Source organism: Protopterus annectens, chromosome 6.part0, assembly GCF_019279795.1.
Source record: "Protopterus annectens isolate FY-2018-M chromosome 6.part0, PAN1.0, whole genome shotgun sequence".
Lineage (NCBI taxonomy): Eukaryota > Metazoa > Chordata > Ceratodontiformes > Protopteridae > Protopterus > Protopterus annectens.
This window is the reverse complement of record NC_056737.1, coordinates 1,995,021,784-1,995,046,497: the sequence shown is the minus strand read 5'-3', so window position 1 is coordinate 1,995,046,497 and position 24,714 is coordinate 1,995,021,784. Positions and strand designations below refer to the sequence as shown.

Sequence of the window (24,714 nt, the reverse complement as noted above, 5' to 3'; positions counted from 1 at the left end):
TATGTCCTCTCAGAGTGCCGGTAGCACACATCCAGGGGTACCACGAGGTCACAGCGATGCTGTGTGTTCTCCTCTGCTGAGGGCGGCCCTCACCTGGACATGTGAGATGATAGGGAGGTTACATCCAGCTGGGATAAATATTTCAAAGGTGGGGGAGAAGGAGGGGGGATATGTGCACCGAACATGTCTGCAGGATTGTTGCCAATATCCGTGTGTTTGGTGAATGTTATGTAGGTGTGGATTAACACAGAGCATATCTGAGGCATGTGTTCCATATGTGTAACATAACTGAAGAAGGCCTTGTGGTCATCCATAGTGTTTGTGTCCATTTCCCTCCCAGAGTAGGCCTTGGCTGTTGTTATGACGGACCATAGCGTAGTACCAGTGCTGACCACAGATGCCTACCCTTAATGTGAATGTGCTCTGTCCTGCAGTAGCCTCCTGCTATTGTTATACAATCTGCCTCTGTCTGGGGTCCACCGGACAGGATGCCTAACCTTTGTGCATAGGGTCTGGGTTAGACATGTGTGTGCAAGTGTCATGCAATCCGTGGCATGTCAGTGGTAAGCATTTGCAAAGGGGTCAGCAGTGTGGCTTGTGGCTTCCACTGGCCCAGTGTGCTGCATGGATACCATCTCAGTCCCAGCAAGTGAATAACTGTCTAATCACATACATATCAAAGTAGTCTACTGTGCTGGTGGTGGTGGTGGGATATGTATATCCAGGCCGAGTAACGTCTGTCCACATCACAGTAGTGGACGGTGTCCCACATACAGTACCTTGGGATGAACCCCCAGAGTGAGGTTGTGCATTGCACCTGTCAGTGTGTGCTGGCCGATGGGGCATGCTACTATGTTGTGTGGAATGTGGCAGGTATTGTTGCACAGGTGTTGGCTGAGCACTGATATCTGGCCATGTACCTGTGTATCCACCATGACACACACACATGCAACATATGGGAGTAGTAGTATATCACTACACATGAGTATCATGTATAGTATGTGTGCCATATATTGCTGACATGGTCTGCTGATATCCTGTCTGTGTTCTCTTCCAGGGAGATGGCGTGACAGCGTAACCCCGCCTACTCTGTGGTGGAAGATGAGGAGATCCACCAGAGCCTGGTGTGGGAGTATGACATCCTGTTTTCCCGCACCAGTCAGAATCAGCAGGAGAGGGCCGCACTGTGGCAAGACCTTGTCCGTAGGGTAAATGATATTGGCATGCATAACAGGACATATCAGCAGGTACGACATCACTGCAGTGATTTAATCCGGTGTCCGGCAGCGTGCATCAGATATCCACAGGCAACAGGTCGCCACAGGAGGTGGGGTGGCCACACATCCCCCCTCACCAGACTGGAGGGGCTACTCCTAAGTGTTGTGGCTCCAGCCCCGGAACACCAACAGCAGTACACTTGCATTATGATGGAGGCTGGTTCCACACAGCAGCACGACATGGAGCGTGCAGGTAATATGCCATATGTACACCTGACTGTTCTGTACACTGTATCATATGCAATATCAATGGCACAGATGTGCCCACTGACATTAACCTCATCATTTCTGCAGGTCCCTCCAGGGTTACAGCGAGACAGGCCATCCATGCTGGTGAGTGTGTTTAACATAACCTATAATAGTCCTGATAATGCTAGTAACAGTAGTGTAACTCAGTAGTGCTCTGTGTGTATACTGCGGGGTGTGCATGTGTGCATGTGTGCAGGTGTGCCTGTGCCCATGTGTGCATGTGTGCAGGTGTGCCTGTGTCCACGTGTGCATCTGTGCATGTGTGCCTGTGTCCACGTGTGCTTGTGTGCATGTGTGCATGTGTGCCTGTGTCCACGTGTGCATGTATGCATGTGTGCATGTGTGCATGTGTACACGTGACCATGTGTGCATGTGTGCATGTGCCCATGTGTGCATGTGACCACGTGTGCATGTGTGCATGTGTCCATGTGTGCATGTGTCCACGTGTGCATGTGTGCATGTGTCCACGTGTGCATGTGTCCACGTGTGCATGTCTGCATGTGTGCATGTGTGCATGTGTGCCTGTGTGCATGTGTGCATGTGTGCCTGTGTGCATGTGTGCATGTGTGCATGTGTGTATAAGTGCATCACTGGTAACAATGTCTGGAGACTGTAAACTGTGTTTCCTGTCTTCATCCCACAGGTTCTGGGGCTGCTCTGGTGACCTGCAGCAGGGAACCTGAATCCTGTGCCACGGCTACTGGTAATGATGATATTTGTGTAATGGTACAGGAAGGTGTGTCAGGGTCTGCCATTGGTCAGCCAATTGACAGTACACAGCTGTCAACCCCATCATTGCGCACAGTCATCCTGCCTGTACATCCTTTGTCACCATTGTCCCTAGGTGATGGACAGGATACAGCGGGCATAGACCAGGGTAATGTGGTACCTGTGGCACATGCGTCCCCACACAGCAGCCATAGGCAGGGTCCTCCAATGGTACCACACAGACAGTTGCCCATGGGTTCTCGTGGGAGCATCCGTGGGCGTACTGCCACTGGCCGACGTGCCCAAAGAGGTCTGTCAACCTCAGCTATGTTTCGGACTGTCATGCAGGCTCAGTCACGTATGGAAAGGTACACCAGACAGGGTCTGAGGGAGCTCAGAGCATGTCGCACAGCCATGACAGACAGTATACGTGACATTGCGGATGCTATCCGTAACTTCACCGATGTCATAGACAGACGTTGTGGGGACATATTACAGCAGTTCCACAACCAGATGTCCATGAGCCAGGGCAATGGTGGGCGTTTGCGGCATCGACGTGGCCGTATGCCGGCAGCAGCAGCAGCTGGCAGTCGGCGCGGACAACAACAGGCTCACAAGACGCCCCATAGTGCCAACAGCAGCCCCAGCAATGCTGGGTCTGTGCTGTCATCGGAATGCCCCAGGAGACCACGTGCACGTGGCTCTGGACAGTCCCAACAGGGACATATGTCCAGTCAACACCCCCCCGCTTCTGATGACAGTACCCAGTCTGGCTTTGTACTGGATACGGTCCGTAGCACCCCTGCCAGGCACAGGTACCGTGTCCGTGCACAAAGACACTGATCTGTATGGCCTGCCAGGTGCAGTCTGTGGCTGTCCACAAACCCCTGTATATGGCAGCCTTGAGGTGGAACTGTGTGCGTGCATACACACATGCGAAATGTTAACACGTAGGGCAACCACATACACGCACACACTGCACCAACACTGCCCCACCCTGTACTGCTGCCCCTCACCAACACACATACACACACATGTCAATTGGTGGTATCAGTGGCTGACTCAGGCATACCTAATCCACACCCTGTACATATGATGACACTGTGCCACCTCCTGCAATCTCCAACATCATTGCGGGAACAGGTAAACATGTTGCTGATGCACAGGGTGACTACATAGACGTGTATTAGTAGTATCATGTTGGTAACAGTACAGTGTGCTGCTATGACTGTGTGTTTATCCCAGCATGCCTGCTGTAGTAACTGTATGAATGTCCTGAATTGTTATCTGCACCCATAGTACATACCAAAGTATAACAGCTGCACATAATTGCATGCCGGTGGTAAGGTTGTCAACAGATAGCCGCATACATGGGTAGCACAGGGGGAAAGCTAACGCAAGTAGTGATATGCAATGGTGGACATGTACAGTAATGGTGTCAAGTTGCCCACAATGACTATGCCATGTGGATGTTCGCGCATGTAGATATGTGTGCAGTACCAATGTAATCCAAATCACAAATAAGTATGACATAATATCAGTTCTACCATGGGCATCTGTGCTGCGTATTCCTGGGTACATGTTGATAGTGCCTACATATTTGCATTGTTACTTACTGTTATTGTTACCCCTTCTTTGTTGTATAATGCACTACTTCCAGCCCTGTTTACTGTAGCTTTGTTTGCATGCATGTTCGCTTGGGGTCCCCTGGAACACTGCTTACACCTGCAATGCAGAGTTACAGTGCTTGTGTAGACTTCTAGTGACATCTGCATAGCGTACGATATGTATGTCAACTATACACATGACAGAACGTCACTGTCTGTCCTGTACGCATGTACGTTGCCTGTGACACATTGCACACGTCTTACCTGGCATTTACCCACGTGTGCAGTCATATATGTCAGTGCTATGAAACAGTAGCGGTCCACCCACACATACACACCTTCAGTATGTTGTTCCCCATTGGCCCTATGTGTTGGTACTCACCATGGCAATCACACTACTAGGGTAGCATGTGCAAAGGTAACCTGTGAATCGCCTCTATGGTCCAGTTGTGGTTTATGTGAGTCATGTGTCATTGTCACAGCTGCCACATGTATGCAGTCAGCCATCACCCTTGGCCAGGAACATACAATACATGTGTGGGATGCCACCACACAGCCAATCTGGGGACTGGTCTCTCTGAACCCAGTAATGCCATACCCTGTCAGGTGGCATGTCATATATACTACGTCCAGGACAAACGTCAACCCCAATCCCTGCTGCTACTATTGATAATACCCCTGAAGATGTTCCTGATAGTTTTGACCAGTCCTTTACTGAGACATTTCAGGCCCTAGCTAGCCATCTACCTCCTAGCTCCCCTGGTCCTGAAAGTAGCACCCCTAGAAAACTACTTGCGTCCAGCTGCCAACCAGTCGCCACTTCACTTCTTGCCTTGATTGTAACAGTGAAACCCACTACACTTTCTGCTGATCAACTCCCTGCCGAGTACCTATCAAAACCAGATGATGCTATTGCTTACCCCGTCTCAAAGGTAATCAGAGGAACCATGTTAGAATCTAACTTTCCCACCATCTGGATAATGTCATATGTAATCCCACTTCACACAGGAGGCAGCTCTACTGAAGTCTCCAATTATAGGCCAATAGCTATACTCTCTCCACTTGCAGAGATTATAGAAACTTTCGTCATAGACAAGTCATGCACCACCTAATCCAAACTCGCATTATGGCAGACACTCAGCATGGCTTACGTCCTCATCACAGCACTACCTCAGGCCTCCTAGCCTTTACTAACACCATAAGCCATACTTGCAACAATAATTATATATCCGCAGCCCTCTTTTTGGATAATTCAAAGGCATACGATATGGTTGATCACCAACTTGTACTCCACACCCTGCAAAGACTGTCTAGATACTGGAGCCTTCCAATGGTTTCAATCCTACCTGCATGGTCGACAGCAGGCTGGCCTCTGGCAGAACAAACTCTATAACCTTCTACCTAACACCCTCAGAGTACCACAAGGCTCTATACTAGGGCCCTTGCTGTTCTCCATCTTAATTAATGACCGTTATACTGTCATCCCAAAAGTCAGCTGTATCCAATATGCTGAATACTCTACTCTGATCTGCTCAGCCACATCTCCAGTAGAGTTATGGTCAGCTACCCAGACCACCTTTAATACAATAGCAAACTGGCTTTCTGAACATCGTCTGATCCTAAATCCCAATCAAACTAAACTGCTGTTATTTCACCAACACGTAGGTCTACCACTTTCACCGTTACCATAACATCAACTGATGGCACAATAATCTCCCCTGACCCATCTCCAAAACTATTAGGTGTCATCATAGACAATAATCTCAAATGTGACATACATGTTAACCAGATTAGCAAAGCCATCAATAGAAAACTAGGGTCACTTTACAGAATTAAAGCCTTCCTAGCCCCTCCAGCTAAAGGTGCCATAGCTCGCTCACACCTCGTTTCAACCCTTCTGTATGCATCCCCTCTACTCTCGAATATGAACAAGACTGTCCTTAACAAACACTCGATTTGCTACAACCACATTGCCAGGTTTGCCACTGGCCCGCCTTTTAGGACACATCATTGCATCAATCTAAATCAGCTTGGTTGGCTTGCAATACCCAGCCTAATACAGTATAACCAACTGATTATGGCCTATAAAATCCTCTATAATCCAGACAATACTCCTGCACTTCAAATATTATCACCCCTATAACAATCCTAGACCGCTTGATCCTCTAACAAAGTACTACTTCAGACTAGCAAGTTTAATAACACAGCCGGTGATTCTCTCTTTGCAAACCCTGTAAGTAGATCCTGGAACTCACTTCCAGCTGATATTACCCTACTGTCCACCTTAGGTCAATTTAACAGTAGACTCAAACAACATTTGTCACTTAACTGGCTATGTCAATGTATCAAGCCTGGCTAACTCGAATGTGTAACTTGTGTGAACCACTTTACTGTGTAATTTTAATTTAATCCTGACTTGTGCTCAGGTCTAACATTAACCTGTGGAACATGTTTGACTTGCTTACTTATGTAATCTCTGTAAATAATCTGTTTGTAATATGTAATGTTAGTATTATGTAATGCTGTATCTGCTACCCTCATAGCTTGTCTCCACGGGCCTCCCCTGGAAATGGACATGCATCCAGTTGGGCTATCCCAGTCAACAAATGTAGGATAAATAAATAAATCAATACAATATATTACAGTGACAATACCAGTCAGACATTGACACACACTGACAGCATGCTGAACACACTGGGGCATACGTGGGGATTCAGACTAGCAGCCTGCCTGGGCATCACACACCTCCGCAGCTGGCACACAGGTATATGTTCTGTCGGAACAGAGCACATGCCACACATGGCACGCACATCCCCTGTGCCACACACTCACAGCCTGTAGGGCTACACAACACACCTGCTACAGACGTGTCAGATACCTGTCTTGTGTGCTGCACTGGGGTCCCGCTCAACAGGCTGTATCTGGTGAAGGTCACAGTGATATGACTCAGGGGCACTATGGTCCACCACAGCACACATGCATACAGGTCAGTCAGAGGCATGGACAGATATGACTCACTCATTGACCATGCCAGTGTGGCTGCCTGAGACATACCTCCCTGGACTACGTGATAGGGAACATAGAATGGATCTCTCAGCATGTGGCACAGGCCAGTATGAGCCTGATGTTGGTTGCCAACATACCCTCACCAGGTATTCTACCACTATATGTGGGAAGGGTGTTGTATGTCTACATTATGCTCAGTCTCCACTGTCATTCATAGGGTATCCACTGGCTGTCAACGTGTGCTTACATGCTAGGAAGCCACAATGATGTGCACGGGTCATCTTGCACGTGACACCCATGGCCCGATGTATAATGGCAAAGCTCCTTGGTACACACATACTGCCTTATGCTGCAGGACATGGTTTACATAGTGACCTCCGTGGGTATCACACAGGTTAGGACACTAACAGTGCTGCTACACAACAACAGCAGTGTACACCGGAAGATGCATGCACCAGACACTGCCCTCAGCATGGTGAACTGCAATGTCTGTGCAGTACCAGATTCATGATTCATGGCTCACAGGTGTTACCCATCACTGACAGGTTATGCCCCATACCATGCCTGTCGTCCCTACACATGTAACACACATGGATAGGGGGGGTGGTATCCCAAGGTAACACAGATACACACACCTCCAGGTTGTTGGCACAGCACAAACCATCAGGGCCTACTCATGTGCAGCTGACAGTGTGTCGGACTGCCATCTGGTTCATAGCCTGGCACACACAACCCTCACATACACAGGAAGACCACCTATCCTCCATAACAACACCGGCAATATGACAGTCTCATGAACTGTGTTGATAAGGCCGTACTGCATCCAGCCAAACATTGTGTGTGAGCATTACTGTAGCTACAACACTCTAGTTGAAGAGTTCACAGCATGTGGTCACCGAATTGCAGTGGAATGACATGTTACCACTACCACAACAGGTGGGAACATGCAGCACCTGTACATCGACTACATGTACACTATATGGCCCAGACCAGATGTGTATCCCCTGCTGTAGGTCTTTCACCATAGACACCCACACTGTATAGGGACATACCACGTGCAGACCCTGCACAGTACGACACAGTCATATTGGTATACATGGCAAATACCATTTATCCACACGAAGCATGTGTCAGACATGGTAACTACTGCAGGTCACAGGTATTTATGTGTATGTGTCACACACATACATCATGTGCAATGCCATTGCTGGTTTAGGCAATGGCATGCATTGTTATGTACAAACACCCACACAAGGTCATACTGTGTGACACAACCACACGTGACAGTTGTGGGTTACCAAAACATACCTATCTGTACTCTGACAATGGTAATAGACACAGTAGCAGAGCACACTATTGGCATTACTAGCCAACTAGCCCTGTTTGGCTGTGCTGATAGTGTGGTGACATCCCCTGTGTTTACTGGGGGAGTATGCAGCATCTGGTGTATTGTAGTATTTGCCAAAAGGATCTGTTCCCTCACACTTGCATTTACACACACCCTACTACCCCCACACACATGAACACTTGCCATTTGCAGGATTCATTCCCCTACCTAACTAAGGTCATGACACGTGAGAGGGACGCATTAGCAAAGCGCACTATTCGGTTTACTAGATAGTTTATCTTCTCTGGCTATACTTATAGGGTGCTGACAACATCAGTATTTTGAAAGGGTAATGTGCATCAGGTAGTGTGATCTCCTGATTGCCAAAACTAACATGTTTTTCATACGGAAATGCACACACACAAACTCCCCACATCCAAACACACACACATGTCATTTACAGGTTTCAAACTCCTACCTAACTACATTACGATACGCAGTAGAAACGCATTAGCAGAGTGCGCTATTCACATTACTGGGGGGCTTCATTTCTCCTGCTGTACTTATAGGGTGCTGACATCATCTGTGTTTAGAAAGGGGAGTGTGCATCCTGTAGTGTGTTCTCCCAGTTGCCAAAAGGGACATTTCCCTCACACATATTTGCACACACACACACACACACACACACACACACACACACACACACACACACACAGTAACCCCCCCTCATTCAAACACACACACTTACCATTTGCAGGATTCAAACCACTACCTAACTATGTTATGACACTTGTGATGGATGTATTAGCAGAGCGCGCCATTCGCATTACTGGGAGGCTTCCCTTCTCCTGCTGTACTTATAGGGTGCTGACATCATCTGTGTTTAGAAAGGGGAGTGTGCATCCTGTAGTGTGTTCTCCCAGTTGCCAAAAAGGACATTTCCCTCACACATATTTGCCCACACACAATACCCCCCTCATTTAAACACACACACTTGCCATTTGCAGGATTCAAACCACTACCTAACGATGTTATGACACTCAAGACGGATGCATTAGCAGAGAGCGCTATTCACATTACTGGAAGGCTTCTCTTCTCCTGCTGTACTTATAGGGTGCTGACATCATCTGTGTTTAGAAAGGGGAGTGTGCATCCTGTAGTGTGTTCTCCCAGTTGCCAAAAGGGACATTTCTCTCTCACACACACAAACCCCACCCACCCACACACACACACACACACACACACACACACTGAGCATTTGCAGGATTCGAACCCCTACCTAACTATATTATGACACTTGAGGGAGACGCATTAGCAGAGTGCACTATCCGAATTATTGGGCATCTGTTCTGCACCTGTAGTATTTCTAGGGTGCTGACATCTTTATTTCCACAGAGGTATGTAGATGTAGTACTACCTGTCAGGTGGGGGATAGCATATATATGCATTTGCAGCCACCTACGTCAGGGTCAGATATGCACATCGCACTGGCAGGTTATGTTCTATACCATGCTTTGGGACCACAGGACCTGTAACACACAACACAACCAGTCCAGAACACCACACCCACATCCAGGACACACACTTAGCTTCCCTGGGAACAGTGCCAGGATATGCAGGTATTCACATACACCATTCCAGTTGTTAACATCAGGTACAGGCATATTGTGTGTGAGAACTACTCAGGCCTCTACCACTTTACCCTACCGCCACTACAATTTGTGGGTCCATGTGCTATGGCAGAACCACACACCACAGCCACATGGGTGAATACATATTGCACCTGTCCATCTGCAACGTGGGTACTCACTGTTCCACACCAGAGGTAGACCACCATTGTTGATATCTCCACGGTGCCCCTGCTTGACAGAGGCACAGCTCACTAGCCTCACATGTCGCCTTCTGTGACCTACTTTACAGTGGCATGGTAGCCTACTATCCTGGGGATGCAGATGCCAAGCACACTCTGGCTGAGCTGCCATTCCCTGGGGCAAGAAGCCTAGTATTGACCTCTACACCCATATGTTCAATTGTCGGATGCACAATATTTGTTGTGCTGTTCTACTGTTTGCAGGTCTTTATTGCCATAGCATTCCCTGTTCCTATGACCAACTTGTGTATCTGTGGCAGATGTTTGCATATGACGGCGATCCACTATTTCACTTATGTCTCTGTGGTCATTTACTGTGTGCACTGGGCTGATTGCTGTGTTGTGGTTGGTTCCTGGACTGACACGTACAAATAACAGATATGTGTGGCCAACTGCTACACGGAGATATGGCCTAAGTGTGTGAGCATGCCCAGTTCAGCCTTTCCATGGCATGTTGTCTGACATATGCCTCATTTATCAAAGTGTGCGAGCATGCCCAGTGTGAGCTTTCCATATGTTGTACTCTGAAGTCCAACACATATTTGGGTGTGTGTGACCTTCGACATTATCACACGTTTATGATTGTGTGCTGGGTGGGTATATGGTACATGTTTATGCGAACACTACAGACACATGTTTGTCCAGTGCAGGTTATTTATCACCTTTTGTACCCAGGTCTCACATTACATGTTAGGTGCCTCATGGGTTAACACCTGTGTGGTAATTTGTGGGCACTTACTGTATATCCACAGTGGTTGTCTATACACAGTTCTGCGATTAGCTTGCTGACATGGCTATGGCTACAGTTGTCTGTTTGTAGGTGGCCCTTTTGTGGGTTGCTTGTGTCAGCTGGGGGTCGGATACGGTGGGCTGTTTGTACTCCTCTGCATACATGCTCAGTCACAGTCCTTCCATGTTGGCCTATACCTATGGGACATGTATACAGAACGGGGGGGGGCAAGACCAGGCCTTGTGGGATGCCACTCATATCCGCTTTGTAGTCTGACATGGATGCAGCATGTCTGACCATGTCAGTTCTGTCCTTGGTCTGCTTTGCAACCCCTCTACTGACATAGGGGTGTATATTTAAGCTGGTGAACATATCCATACTGAACACGTACGGTATTGTCTAGAAGCATGTGCACGGTCCAGCTATGCTGTGTGGACCACATAGCCCTCATCAATGACCTTAATGACTGCTTCAAATGGGTCAGACATGTTTAGGGGCCGGTTCTGCAGTTACAACAGCCACAGTGTGTAGGGTCCAGTATCAGTAGGTCCACATTAGCCTTCTGTCTGCGGTACATACTGATCCTTTCCATAGCTGTGCAGAACAAGCTTGTCAGGATCCTGGGGTGGTAGTTTGGAGTATCCATTCAGGCAACACCTTTGTTGTGATGGACCACTGTTGTTGTACACTGCTCTTTGGGTACATACCCTGTGGTAAGGCTGACATTGGCCAGTAGTGTGATTTTGCATTCCATTACTCTTGGGGTCCATGTTGGCCATAGCACAGGACACCATCACATACCTTTGCTGCTGTGTGTTCTGCTTTGCAGATGATGGCTGTTACCTCAGCATCTGCAATGTCAGGGGACCATCTGCTGGGATAGGTATTTTGCACTCTGGGGGGGGGGTGTTTGCACTGCACCTGACAGGTTGTATGTTAGCAATATGTGTGTGTGTTTTTATATGTTGTTTGTAATATCTGTGTGATTCGGAGCATATCTGTGGATGCCCAACATGGTTCCTACCATCAGTTGGGTAAGCCTTGTGATTATCCTTAGTGTCCTGTACGTGTTGTATCTTCATAGGTTCATGGGTTCATAGTAGGCTAGACACCCTAGGCCATTGGTAAGCCTAGCTAGAGTGTGTGTGTCTTTCGCCACCCCTTGCTATGTTCAATTATGGCCATTTATGAGGTTCTTCACTGTGCCTCTGTCTGGTTGTGACACAGTGGGGACCCCCAGTATACATGTACGGTCATCCATCCACTTGGCAATATTCCTGTTGAGGGGTGTCAGTGAGCGGCTCTGCCTACCATGGATTGGGATCCTGTTTCTGGGTGTGGGGAGCCTATGGGTTATGTATCTGTCCCTCCAGCACATCTTATTTCATTATGTGTTGAGGTTGACATCTGTGACTCTCACAGCTCCAAGGGCTTTGATTTCCTGTGGTGTAGCATGTCCATTACTCCTGTGTTGGACATGGCCTGGTACAACAGACATACAATGCCTCTGTGTAGGCAGTGTGTGACTGCAGTCAGCTGGGGTGTCTACAGCCAGGCAGCATATGACATATATTTCGCACCCTTTATCCTGTTGGTGGGGTAACTATGAGATCTTCCGAACCGCTGCAGGTGTCACGTATGATACATCCCATATGAGTCATTGTACTAGATTATGGGTCTGATAAGGGAACAGTACAGCGGCACAGTGACCTCTGTTGATGTTGGTGTGAATCCTTTCATGCTACGGTGTCCAGTATCAACAGTCTTCATAGCCACATTGGCATTGTGGCTGTCACATGACAGATTAATGTCGACCTGTGTCCCTAGGTCCCTGATGACTCCTTGCATACATAATGGTTTGACACCTATGTGGTACTTTGTGTACCTTGTCTGGTATTTGGTGGGACATCCATACTGTCCAGTGTCTTCGGATGTCTGGGTGGGGTTCTTGTGTGTGAGAGTGTGGTCTGTCGCATGCTACAGACTGTACAGCAGTTTTGACTACAGTTATGTGCACATGGGTGGTGTCCGCTGCTTTGTGCATTGTCAGTTACCTGGCTATATGGGTGTCTGTGCTGCATATGGATACTCCCCCTCCTTTGATGTCTTGGTGCAGGTGTTGGGGCCATAACACATGGTATGTGGTATAACCTAGTAGTGCTGGTGTGGTATCACTAGGCCTGCAGCAGGCTTCTGTCACTGGACAGGCATCAATGTTCTCCATAATGGGAAGTGCCTCAGGGGCATGCATATTGCAGTTTACACATCTGGCATTGGTCAGCATTACCCTTATGTTTCCTACCACTTATGTTTTCTAGGGTGGTGGGTAGTCTTTTGGCCTTGCCTACATACGGCTCTATGGAGGCGCAAAGGCCTTATCCAGTATCCAGACGCACATGGGTAACAGCTGACAGCCACCCCTGTAACAGCAGCATGGCTTGTCATGCTTGACATCTCAAGCAGACACACATTACACCCTCTTGGACTGACAGCTGTAACTGTGCCAGCTGTTAAACATGAGCATTCTGTGTTTGTACTGTGGCATCATTCTTGGTGAGGGTTGGATGCTGCACACAGCCAGTGTCATCCCGCCCTGGGGTACATACTCGGAGGGACCATCTATGTCTCATTTGTTGTTGACCAGGGAGGTACATCTCAGGTAATTCACACCAGCATGGACACTGAGTGCATCATATTTCTGCTTGCTTTGGGGTGACCTGCGTACTTGTGTTAAGTGGCATTTTGTGGCTACCTACAAGCAGCTTACTCTACCCTTTCCCTTGTTCAGTCTGGTGAGTGGGACGGCTGTGTTTCTGCCTATACAGACACCTATTACGACTGTATCAGGCATTTGTTTCTCCTTCGGGCCTGTGACTGTTTGGCACACCAGCTTTGCGCACTATTCGTTGCATGTGCTATGTTTGAAGGTTGTGGTTGCTTGTGATCTACTTTGGAGGTGTCTGTTGGTGTGGTGTGTTTGTAATTAAGGCCTCCAGGAATATTTGTCTGTGTTTATGTGTTTGGTTTACAGTTGTGGTAGGTCTATGTGGGACTGGGTTTGTGGTGTATGTGGTTACCTTCTCCTCCTGGCTAGTGTTGACAGTACTGACTTGTTGGAGCTCAACCTCTGCTTTGGATACATGGATGCATCTATCACATATGTTTGTATTTATTCGGGGGTGTTGTGGTTGTCTGTGTACTTGGTACTGGCGTCACATTGCCTCTGGATTCATAGGTTATACTTGTTGTGGCTGGACTTAGTGGATTGTATGTGTGGACATATGTTGTTGCCATACTACTGGTCAGTGATTACTTCCTTTTATGTTTGCTCTATCATGTGGTATCTTCCTCATTCTCTTGCATGGTTTGGTAATGGCTGGAGCCCAGCATGCCAGATGCCTGCGTGTATGGCATTGTGTGTTGTTGTTATTTGTGATTGCATACTCCAAGCATTCCTGGCTGTGTTCATGGAATGCCTGTATAACATGTTCTGTGGTGTGTCCCATATTCTGCACTTGCACAGGGCCTTTTGTGGATTCAACATCGGTTTTGAGGGCTACAACCTATACTTTACACATGTTTTTCACTGTGGTATTCTGGCCAGGGACTGGGGTCAGGGTGTGTATATCCAGTGTGATTACTCTATGGTCTGGTCTTACCAGTGAGGGGTACACTTCTCATCTTGCCATCCAGTACACATGTTGCTGATTATCACATCCAGTATGCTTACCCCTCTTGTGGGGGTAGTACATTATTCCTGGGCATTTTGGTTTATGGAATCTGGGTAATTTTCTCCTACTGTGTTGGTGCTAGTACAATGCTACCGGTGTATGTCTGGGTATTTTCAGTCGAGCAATATAATGTGGTTTGGGGGGCTTGATATATTCATGTATTCCGACATAGGCCAGGTGCTGTTCCTGGTATTAGGACAGTGGTCTGCAGCAGGCTATATACTGCGAGGCAGTTTTAGCCATTGGTATTTGACCATGGATATTCCATGCTGCTTCTTGTTGTGGTACCAACATGGGGGTGTGGCTATCCTTGCCATTTCTTGCTAGTCACCCTCCTTTTGTAGCTTGTTCCATGTTTTGCGGCTGTACAGCACAGTATGAGGTGTGACCTGGTAGTGTTAGGGTGCTGCTGTGAGCCTTGCCCAGTTCTCTATTACAGGACTGGTATCTACATTCTCCTTACTGTGTGCGTTTACACTGCACACATCTTGCTGTTTGTACATCTGTCATGGGGTAGTATTACATCTAGGTTCCTATCCCTTGTAGAACCTATGAGGTTGGGTTTGTGTTTTGAGACTTACCTATTCAGGACATGCTGTGGGTACTGACAGCCTTTGCCAGTATCCATGGGGCATGGCATGATAGGTGCATGCCACCCCTAGCAGGTGGTGCATCATGTCAAACTCTGCATATCTTCCCAGCCTGTAACACATTGGTTCCCCTTTGAGTGACTGCATTACTTCAGCCAATTATTGTACTTGATCTTCTTGTCTTCATAGTGTGGCATCATGCTTGGTGAGGGTGAGATGTTAGGCAGGGTCTTCATGTTTGCATATACTAGATGGTGTTACATTGCTTAACACATGGCAATCATGCCTCAGGTGGTGCTGCAGGGCTGCCTCTGTCGGATGCACATACTACACTCCCTGTACATGTTTGAGAGCAGGTTGTGTCATGTTAGGCATCCCTGTTACTATATGAGTGAGTCAGAGAGGGGTATCATTTCCAGGGTTCCTACTGTGCCAGTGTATGTGCTATGCGTTGCCTCTTTGCCAAGGCCAGGGCATACTGGGCACGCCTCCTTCTGCCTACTGGGGCAGGCTCAGGTTGTTCCTCCTCCGAGTCACGCTCTGCCTGTGATGGCCTTGGCAATGGTGGGGGGCTGTTTGGCCTGGCCCTATGCTGGTCCTGCTGCAGCTGTTTTTGCAAGATCATATTATGTAGCATAGCGCATACCATGACAATTTGGGTACATGTAGTTGGTGTGTACTGCAAGGCTCCACCAGATGTGTCCAGACACCGAAACCGTGACTTGAGCAGCCCAAACACACGCTCTATCACATTACGTGTTTGTGCGTGTGCCTCATTATGGCGTTCCTGTTCAGGTGTGTGTGCGTTTTTCATGGGTGTCATCAGCCATGGCTCCAGTGCATAACCTGCATCCCCCACTAGGTGTCCGTGTGGGATGTCCCCATTGGCAAATGTCTGGTACAGCTGCGTCAAATGCCAGATGTGGGAATCGTGATAACTCCCAGGGCAGCCAGCACACACATTCATTATTATGCCCTGGGCATCACACATGACCTGGCAGTTGATGGAGGGGAAGCCCTTGCGGTTAATGTAGGCCCTACCCCGCTCACCTGCTGGTGCTTTGATGCGTATGTGCAGTCTATAGCACCCAGTACCTCAGGGTATGCTGCTATTTGCTGGAAGAGATGCATATTGCTGGCCAATACCTCACAGGCATTGGGGAAATATACATGATCACCGACATGTGCTGACATGGCATCCAGGAACTGGTGTAGTACCCTGGAGGCTGATGCCTGTGATATCCCCATCATATTGCCAGTTGGTCTCTGGAAGGTACCTGTTGCTAGTATTCTTAGGCCAACACATACCTTGGTTTCCACTGGGATGGGTTCCCCTCTGTTGGTTCTGTGTGTGAGGCGTGGCCTGCACAGCTCAACAATTTGCTGCAGGAGCTCTCTGTCCACTCTATAGCTCTACTATCTCCAGCTCATGTAACCCATGGTAGGTGACCCTGGGCCTGTACACTCTTCTCCGTCTCCTCACTGTGGGTTGTCTGGCACCATCTGCATTGTCACCACCCACAGCAAGTCACCTATGTCTCATTATGACAGCTATGGCAGCCCCTAACATTTCTGCTCTGAGTGAAGCTTTTTCAGTTTTCACTTCTATTAGCTTACTCCTGTCTTGCAGTGTCTCTTAATGGAAACATCCTGCACTACTGTTTGCAGAGCTTTAAGTGCTGGGCTGGGCTACTATTCTGCCTGTGTAATTGCCTGCTTCTAATTGTTTTCACCTGCTAGCTTCAGCAGTTATCCCTGCTAGCTTCCTATTAATTCTGTTGCTTCCTTTTTCCTCTCTGTTTCCTCAGGGGGGAGCAACTTGCATACTATCTGAAACACGCTCACAGTGGCTTACACGCACGCACACGTGCTTACACGGTTCAGAATCTACTTATCCGGGTTTAAACGCGTGTACACCCGCGCAAAGACTGTTACACGTCTGCCAATAGCCTCCAACATACTCAGCCTGCCTTACACGCGTGCACACCCGCGCAAACAGTGTTAAACATCTCCCAACACGCTCCCACATGCTCACACTGCCTTACACGCACACACACTGTCCTACCCACCCTTCATGGCGTGCACACGTGTGCATGCACGGCCAGCAAGAAACTTTGGTGTAGGTTACAGTGTACACCTTCCATTTCTTGACTTTCCATGACTTATCTAGTGGCACACCTCTTTCCATGATCTGTGCCTGTCATCTGTCATGTTACACTGGCCTCCAATGAACTGCATTTCTTTCTACCATTCCCCCCTGTGATGTCACCTATCTCCTACTCTATTCCTCCCCCTTTTGTATCTCTTACACTACTCAGACTGTGCTCATTTGGTATGTGACTGTAAGATTCAGTATCCGAACCCTCATTTACATGAGATTGCCTACTAATGCTTAGTTACATGTCTTAGACTCAGCTTCCCCCCTTAGTAACCACTACATGGTGGCCATGTTGGTTTTAGTCTGCTGGTCCCTGCATTATCATTCCATGTATTGCATGAAACCCACATTTGTGGGTTTATAACCTTCTTTTCCATGGTTTTATACAGCGCAGTCCGTTTGCGCGGGGCTGCGCTGGGTTTAAACATGGGCGATCGCCGAAAAAAAAAATTTATATTTTTAATATTTTTGCATCAGGTTATCTTGCCAATGGCCACATATTTGGCCATTGGCATGCTGCCTGAATCATATGCAACCTTTTTTTGGAGCTGACATCGCTCCATTGTGGATTTTGCAGAAATGTACTCAGTTGTCAACTGAGTACATTTCTGCAGCTAAAACGTCTCCTACACGGACTGGTTTCTGCTTCGTGGATCGCTAATATACCTCATTTGCATACCTTTCGGATGCAAGTGAGGTATTTAGCATGTCCACGCCCAGTCCGTGTAAGAGACCTTTTAGCTGGTCTCTTACACGGAGTTTAGAGCTGTTCCTGGATCGCGAGGCTTGCATGGAGTGTTGCATGTCTCTTACACTCCATGCAAGCCTTCGTGAATCCTGCCCGTAAACTTTCTGTTTGCAATATTGAAAATTGCAAATTTAATACAGGAAAGTTGCAGTCCATATAACATAAAGACTCAGAGGCACAGACATGTATGCTTATCTCATATGGATAGACATACAGAGACAGAGAAATAGAGAAGGAGAGAGAGAAAGGATGAGAGAAACAATGAGAGAGAGAGAGAAAAGGCAATGTTTCTTGGGTGATAATTCTATAAAGGTTTAATAATACTATAACCATTTTCTTAAATGTAACTGTAGTCTGGGGCTTCTGAGAAAATCCTCACAAACTTAATAAGCCTGTCTGTATTGACTCAGGTGTCAGTTGTTTAGCCTTTGTGCATTGGCTTTGCATTACCTGTTCCTGTTAACAGATAGTGAAATACAGAATTACTATTTATTTAAAATGCAGAATATCATTAAATCTTCATGTACTATAACACAACCACACAAACTGTTAAATCAGCTGGCCATTGTTTTTCTGTATAAGGGAAGCAAATCTGTGAACCTTCAATACACATTAACTTACATCTGGAAATTCAAAAAATAGACCTTGCCTCTACCATTTGGTTATCTTCAGGTTATACACTCTTTGAGGATTGTTTTAAATATAAATCTGGTATAGCACATTCAAATTTCTGTCTTTAAATAAAGATATTTTAACCTGTTCTTGTGGTACAGAACTTTGCTTTTCCTTTTGCAATCTATATTCAATAATTACTGCTTTATGAGACAGTGAGGCCCCATGATACTGGAGTGGCATGGCTAACTACTCCATCTAGTTTGCCAATTCCTTCTCTTCCATTTATATGTTACCTTAAATATATGCAATGTGATTGGTTTTGATGTTTACAGTTGGGGAATAGAGAAGATAAAGTCATGTAAGATGTAGGGCCCCAGGTTTCAATCTATTTTGTTAGCTTGGTAATCTTCTGCAGTTTCTGTCATAGTGGATTTTCTGTCATACCTAATTTCTTTCTAGGATTACCTTTGCTTTACGCTGATCTTCAGTGTATCTGAAATATGCAATCTGCTTTTCAAACTTTTGCCTGCCTACAGTTGAGCTGGCGAGACTGAGACCCTGCAGTGGAACATTCGAATATTCCAGAAGTTCCAGGTGACAATCCTCAAAGCTTTTGCCGCAGCTCTTTCTCACCTGATGCTACACTGTTTAGATAGTTATTTCTGCTTTTCCATTTGATTAAGGATAGTGTGGAATGGACATTACATGCCTGAATTCCCAAAAGTTCACAAACTTTCTGAATTCCTGATTTGAATCCTGGGCGTCTGTTTGGTATGAGAATATCAGGTATCCCTTGTACTGAGAATACGGACTTTAATGTACCACCTACATGTACAGTCACTGTGTCTGTCAGTCTGATTACTTCATGAAACTTAGAATAATCCATATGTATGACAGGGTTCCCATTCAGAAGCCTGAAACATCATAAGCCTGAAAATCAAAATCCTGAAACCAAAAGCCTGAAAATTCAGAATCCTGAAAACTCAAAATCCTGAAAGCCCAAAATCCTGAAAGACCAAAATCCTGAAACTCAAAATCCTGAAAACACAAATAATGCTAATATGTCACTATAAAGACACTAATATCTACCAACTGACCCTGACCCTAACCCTAACCCTAAGGTCCGTCACTATCGCACACTCACCTGACCCAGCCTAAACCTAACTCACTTAAACCGCCTAACCCCAATATTTGTCACTATTGCATACATGCCTAACCTGCTAACCCTAACTCACTTAAACCGCCCTAACCCTAAAATAAAACCAACGACACTTACCTGACCCCAACGCATGACCTAACACCACAGGGCTAACAATAGCAAAGCCACAATGACATCAGTATGTCTATTTTGTGTTTTCAGGATTTTGAGTTTCAGGATTTTGGTCTTTCAGGATTTTGGGCTTTCAGGATTTTGAGTTTTCAGGATTCTGAATTTTCAGGCTTTTGGTTTCAGGATTTTGATTTTCAGGCTTATGATGTTTCAGGCTTCTGAATGGGAACCGTATGACAGATATGGCTACCCTGAAATGGAGCAAAACTGCCCCCACTTTGGTCCTTGGACAATTTGGAACTGTGTATGTTGCCATTTCGTCTTTAGGGTTATTGTTAATAGTACTTACTGCAGATAGAGCAGTTCTGTACTACTTTATCTGTCTGAGGTGACATTTTCTGTTCTCCTACTCTTTCTTTGCACTTTACTATTTACATTACTATTTCTAAAAGTGACTCATATATCATTTCAAGCATTTATTACTTCAACTGACCAGAGGGTATTGTCTATTTAGCTTTCAACATGAAGCCCTGGGCAACTCTTATTGGTTTCTTCTAAGAAAAATAAGACAGATTTTTTTCCTTGCTGAATACTTTTGTTCAGACCATTCTTTCACTGTAAAATCTTTCAGTATAATGCACTCTTGAAATTAGTTTACTTTTTCTTCTTGTTTTGGTAACTGTGGTATTACCCATAGATTTTCCAGTTTCTCTTTTAACAGCTTTTCATTTTCCTGTTGTAAATATAATTTATTCAGCTTATCTGTCCTTTGAAATTACTTGCCTAATATATAGTTCACTTTTATATTATGCCTCTGAAGATTAAATAACATTCATTGCAATCTCAAAGATGCTTTGTACAAGTACATTATGAATATGCATTGCAGCTGTTTTATAGTGCTTGTATCTTTTTCTACCTGAACTTCTATTCTATAGACGAATTCATGGATATTCACACATACCTGCACTATTGTTAGCAAATCATTTTCTATTTGAACATATCTTATTTGTGTATGTAAATACTCCTGACCCATAGGTAACTGAATTATTATTTTGTAAGATCACAACTCCTATACCAATCTCATTAGCAAAACAACTGACATATTCATATCACAGTAGTTTATTGTAGGTATCTTTGAGACTAGATCTGGGACTATTTCAAAACCCTTATATTATACACTGCTTCTTTTCACAGCTACATCTTGCTCTAATGGTGTTTTTACAGGTATAGTTATCTCATACATATTAGGCACATACTATGGATGATACTACAGTATTTCTAGAACCCCTGAAATTACTTGTCTATTAGCTTTGACACTGGCACAGCTCCTTGGATTTTTTTTCTGGATCAAGTTTCAAGGAGTCTGATGTTAGAATAATAGGAACATACTTCAGACCTGTCATTTTAATTTTACATTTACTATTGATTTTGCATTCTGCACTGTAGTTTGATTTTATATTTCCTATAATTTAGCTTAAAATTATTCTATCTTACCTGTTCAACACTGTATCAGTCTCTTGGCATGCTTTTCTTTTTATGCATATCCACAGATACTAGACAGGTACAAGTAATGCAAATTGTGTGTGTGTGTGTGTGTGTGTAGAGTTTGCAACAACTAGTGCAATGTGAAGGGCAGTGCTAATGATGCTCACATTTTGCCACACAGGCCATTTGACGTTGATCACAGAAATGACATTTTAGGAAAGATAGAAGTGTGCTTTTATATGTAGAACTTACCTGTCTTGATATAGCCCATGGCTTTGTCACAGCTCCAAGGTCACAAGCTGTCATCAGCATTGATCTGTGAAAAAGAAACAGTAATTTATTTTCACATGTAAACAAAATAAACATAATTAAAATCTGCATGTTTATCCATCAGCATTTTTATTGGCAATAGCAATATTACTCTACAAATAGATAAGCCAACCAACATTAAGACAATAAAATTCACAGTTAGGTCAGATATGCTGCAGATGTGCTTTGACACAAAAAGCGTAACTTTATGTATTTTGGCATAGAAATTTATGGAAATATACAAGCAAAAAAGCTGTCTTAAAGTCAGACAAAGGACCTGGTGTTATAATCATCGAGGTGCTGTAACAATAAAGGGCATTTATGAAGACCACTAGGATTTTGGAGAGAGTAGGAGGGGAGCAGACTTGTGAGATGTTGAGGTCATTCTTCCATTGCAGAGGAAATACTAAGAACATCTGGAGTATTCTGTCCATTTCTGGCAGCCATAGAATGGACATATAACAGGCATTTACCATTTACACAACAGAAAAGATAAGGAAGACTGTAAGATGATGAGATGAGATTATAATGTGATGATATATGATGCTATGATATCATACATGTAAGTAACAAGACATGAAGGTGTGGGCATTGTACAAATATTGCCACACTCTCAGAAATGTTGTGAGCCATAAGCCCTATAACATATGGTGGCATGATATGATATGATATTATATGATTATAAATGCACTTATTTGCCAGGAGAAATGTGGGAGGGCTGAAGTGCAGAAGTAGGGTAGGTATAATAGGGCCTGGCTGGCAGCTTCAATGAAGTTCTGCTTCATAGGGTCAATGCTGAATTCAAAGCACCCAGAGTTCTGGGTTCTTAAAACACACTACAAGACAAGGAATCATAGAATTTAACTCAGCTTGGTGATTCAAGAATGCCTCATTATGGTGGAAAAAAGACAGGACAGTGGTAGGGGAGAAGATCCGTATATGGAATCTTTTCAGACTCGACTGGACAGCAAGGTTTGACTGACTTTCTTCCTATAGCTTCTCTATATTTCAGTCTATATGTTCATGCTATTCTACATATACACATGGATACTGAACAGCAAATAAACAACGCTTAAGATTTATGTATTGTCATTTAAGTGATCTTAAGTAGCATTATGTCAGTTTCATTATTCAGCTACATAAGTTAGCATAATGTTTTAGATCGTCCCCGGGATTCATGAACCTTGCGCCAGGCGCCAGCATAGCGTCGGCGTTATAACGCCAAATATGGCTGCTTAGCGATTCAGGTATGAATGAATTCCACGTGCACTACCGGCGTGCGCCGGACCGTCCCCGCCCCCGGCGTAGGTATGCAAAACACACTGTGTGCGGTATTGCACCATGCAAATGAGGGCAAATAGCGATCCACGAAGTGGCGCAGGCGTAGCGTAAGGGCACGGCAATGTAAACCAAAAAAAACGGTTTACATTTACCCAAACATACCGGAGGAGTAACGGAAGGCTGTCAAAGTCAGGTATCATATAGGTGCAATATACCAATGTGGAAAGGCACCGAGAATGTCCAAAGAAAATATGCACAAAATGTAAAAATGACATAAATGGCACGTACGTAGAAAGAACAGCAGACCCCCGGGATGTGTGCACAGAAGTTGTAAAGCAATGAAATAATATGACAATGTCCGAAAAGAGCATTAGAACACAAATCAGCTGCACAGCCACCACACACCATAGTATGTATGTAAAGCTGCAACCCCAGCGCAATGGTTGTCAAGGAGTGGTGGCGTGTCCGGCGCCGTAACCAGGTATTAGTAGTCAATTCCATGCAAATGAGGCAGATAATAGTGAATCGCAAAACGCGCCAGCGTAAGGATGGAGCAAATGGCGAGCGATACGACACCGAGGAGTGGCCTACACGAGATACATGTCAACCACACAGGGTGTGCCACTGTAGGACCAAGGATATTGGAGGACAGCAAATCTGGCGTGTACACTGCACATCACAGCATCAGGAGTGGCGTGTTAGGAAATAGTTGCGCTCACAGTACAGAATGCGTGCAAATGCATGTGCACGAGGATGACTCGTACCCGAAACCAGTCATGTGACGGCCTCACCGGCAACAACCAGGGATATAGGAAGGTAATGCGGAGAATACGAGGAAATGCGGAAGCAGTGTAAATGTATCCGTAACGAGCAATTAACACCAATCAATGCAGGAAGGGCAAACGCCGGCAGCTGATAAGTCTGCATGCAGACTCCTGCAGAACGGGAAAGGGAGGCATATGAGAGCAAAGATAATAGGGATGTAGTAGAAATGCAAAGAGCAAAGAACGAAATAGCACAGCCAAGTACAGAGGTAGCATAACCGCGGCTGCAGATAAAATGCATCATATGCCATGTGCCTGCAGGATGCAGTAATGTAAGATGCCAGGCGAAGGCAATGCAGGCAACTGTAATGTAACACTACAGGCAGTACCGTTGCAGCTGCAAGCGTAAAACCACGGAAATAATCCATGGATAGGGCCGCACAGACACACCCAATGACTTCACCGGGTATACAGCACAACAGTAATAAATGTGAATATGCACAACACACAGCGCGATTTCCCAAACGCCGCACCGTAGGGTGTAAACAGACGGGAACTTTTAACATGTATATGCTGGGTGCTGCCGTGGCGTGATGCATAGGTATGTGGCAGAGACAGGCGGAGTTGCGGAGGGTGGTGCCGACAACTACCGTGAGGCCTCACAGGAGAAGGAGAGTGTTCAGACCAAGGGTGACCTACCAGGGGCTGCGAGACCTGGAGATAGTAGAGCTACAGGGTGGACAGGGGCACGTTACAGCAAATAGTGGAGCTGTGCGGCCGCGCCTGAGAACAAGAGACAACAGAGGGAGCCCATCCCAGTGGACACAAAGGTATGTGTGAGCTTGCGAATACTGGCTACAGGTACCTTTCAAAGGCCCACTGGGGACATAATGGGCATCTCACAGGCATCAGCATCCAGGGTACTACACCAGTTCCTGGATGCCATGTTACCACATGCCCATGAGCACATAAAGTTCCCCACATCTCAG

The 24,714-nt window shown here is 45.9% G+C and overlaps 1 protein-coding gene across 1 annotated transcript in view; it reads right to left on the bottom strand.

The window, feature by feature from the left end:
• Nucleotides 1-24,714, bottom strand: part of PDE11A (phosphodiesterase 11A) — a 3,012,459-nt gene that overhangs the window by 262,174 nt on the left and 2,725,571 nt on the right. Inside the window, exon 17 of the mRNA XM_044075310.1 lies at nt 21,624-21,687. Within this exon, the coding sequence (XP_043931245.1) occupies nt 21,624-21,687 (64 nt within the window). The remainder of the gene's footprint in view (nt 1-21,623; nt 21,688-24,714) is intronic.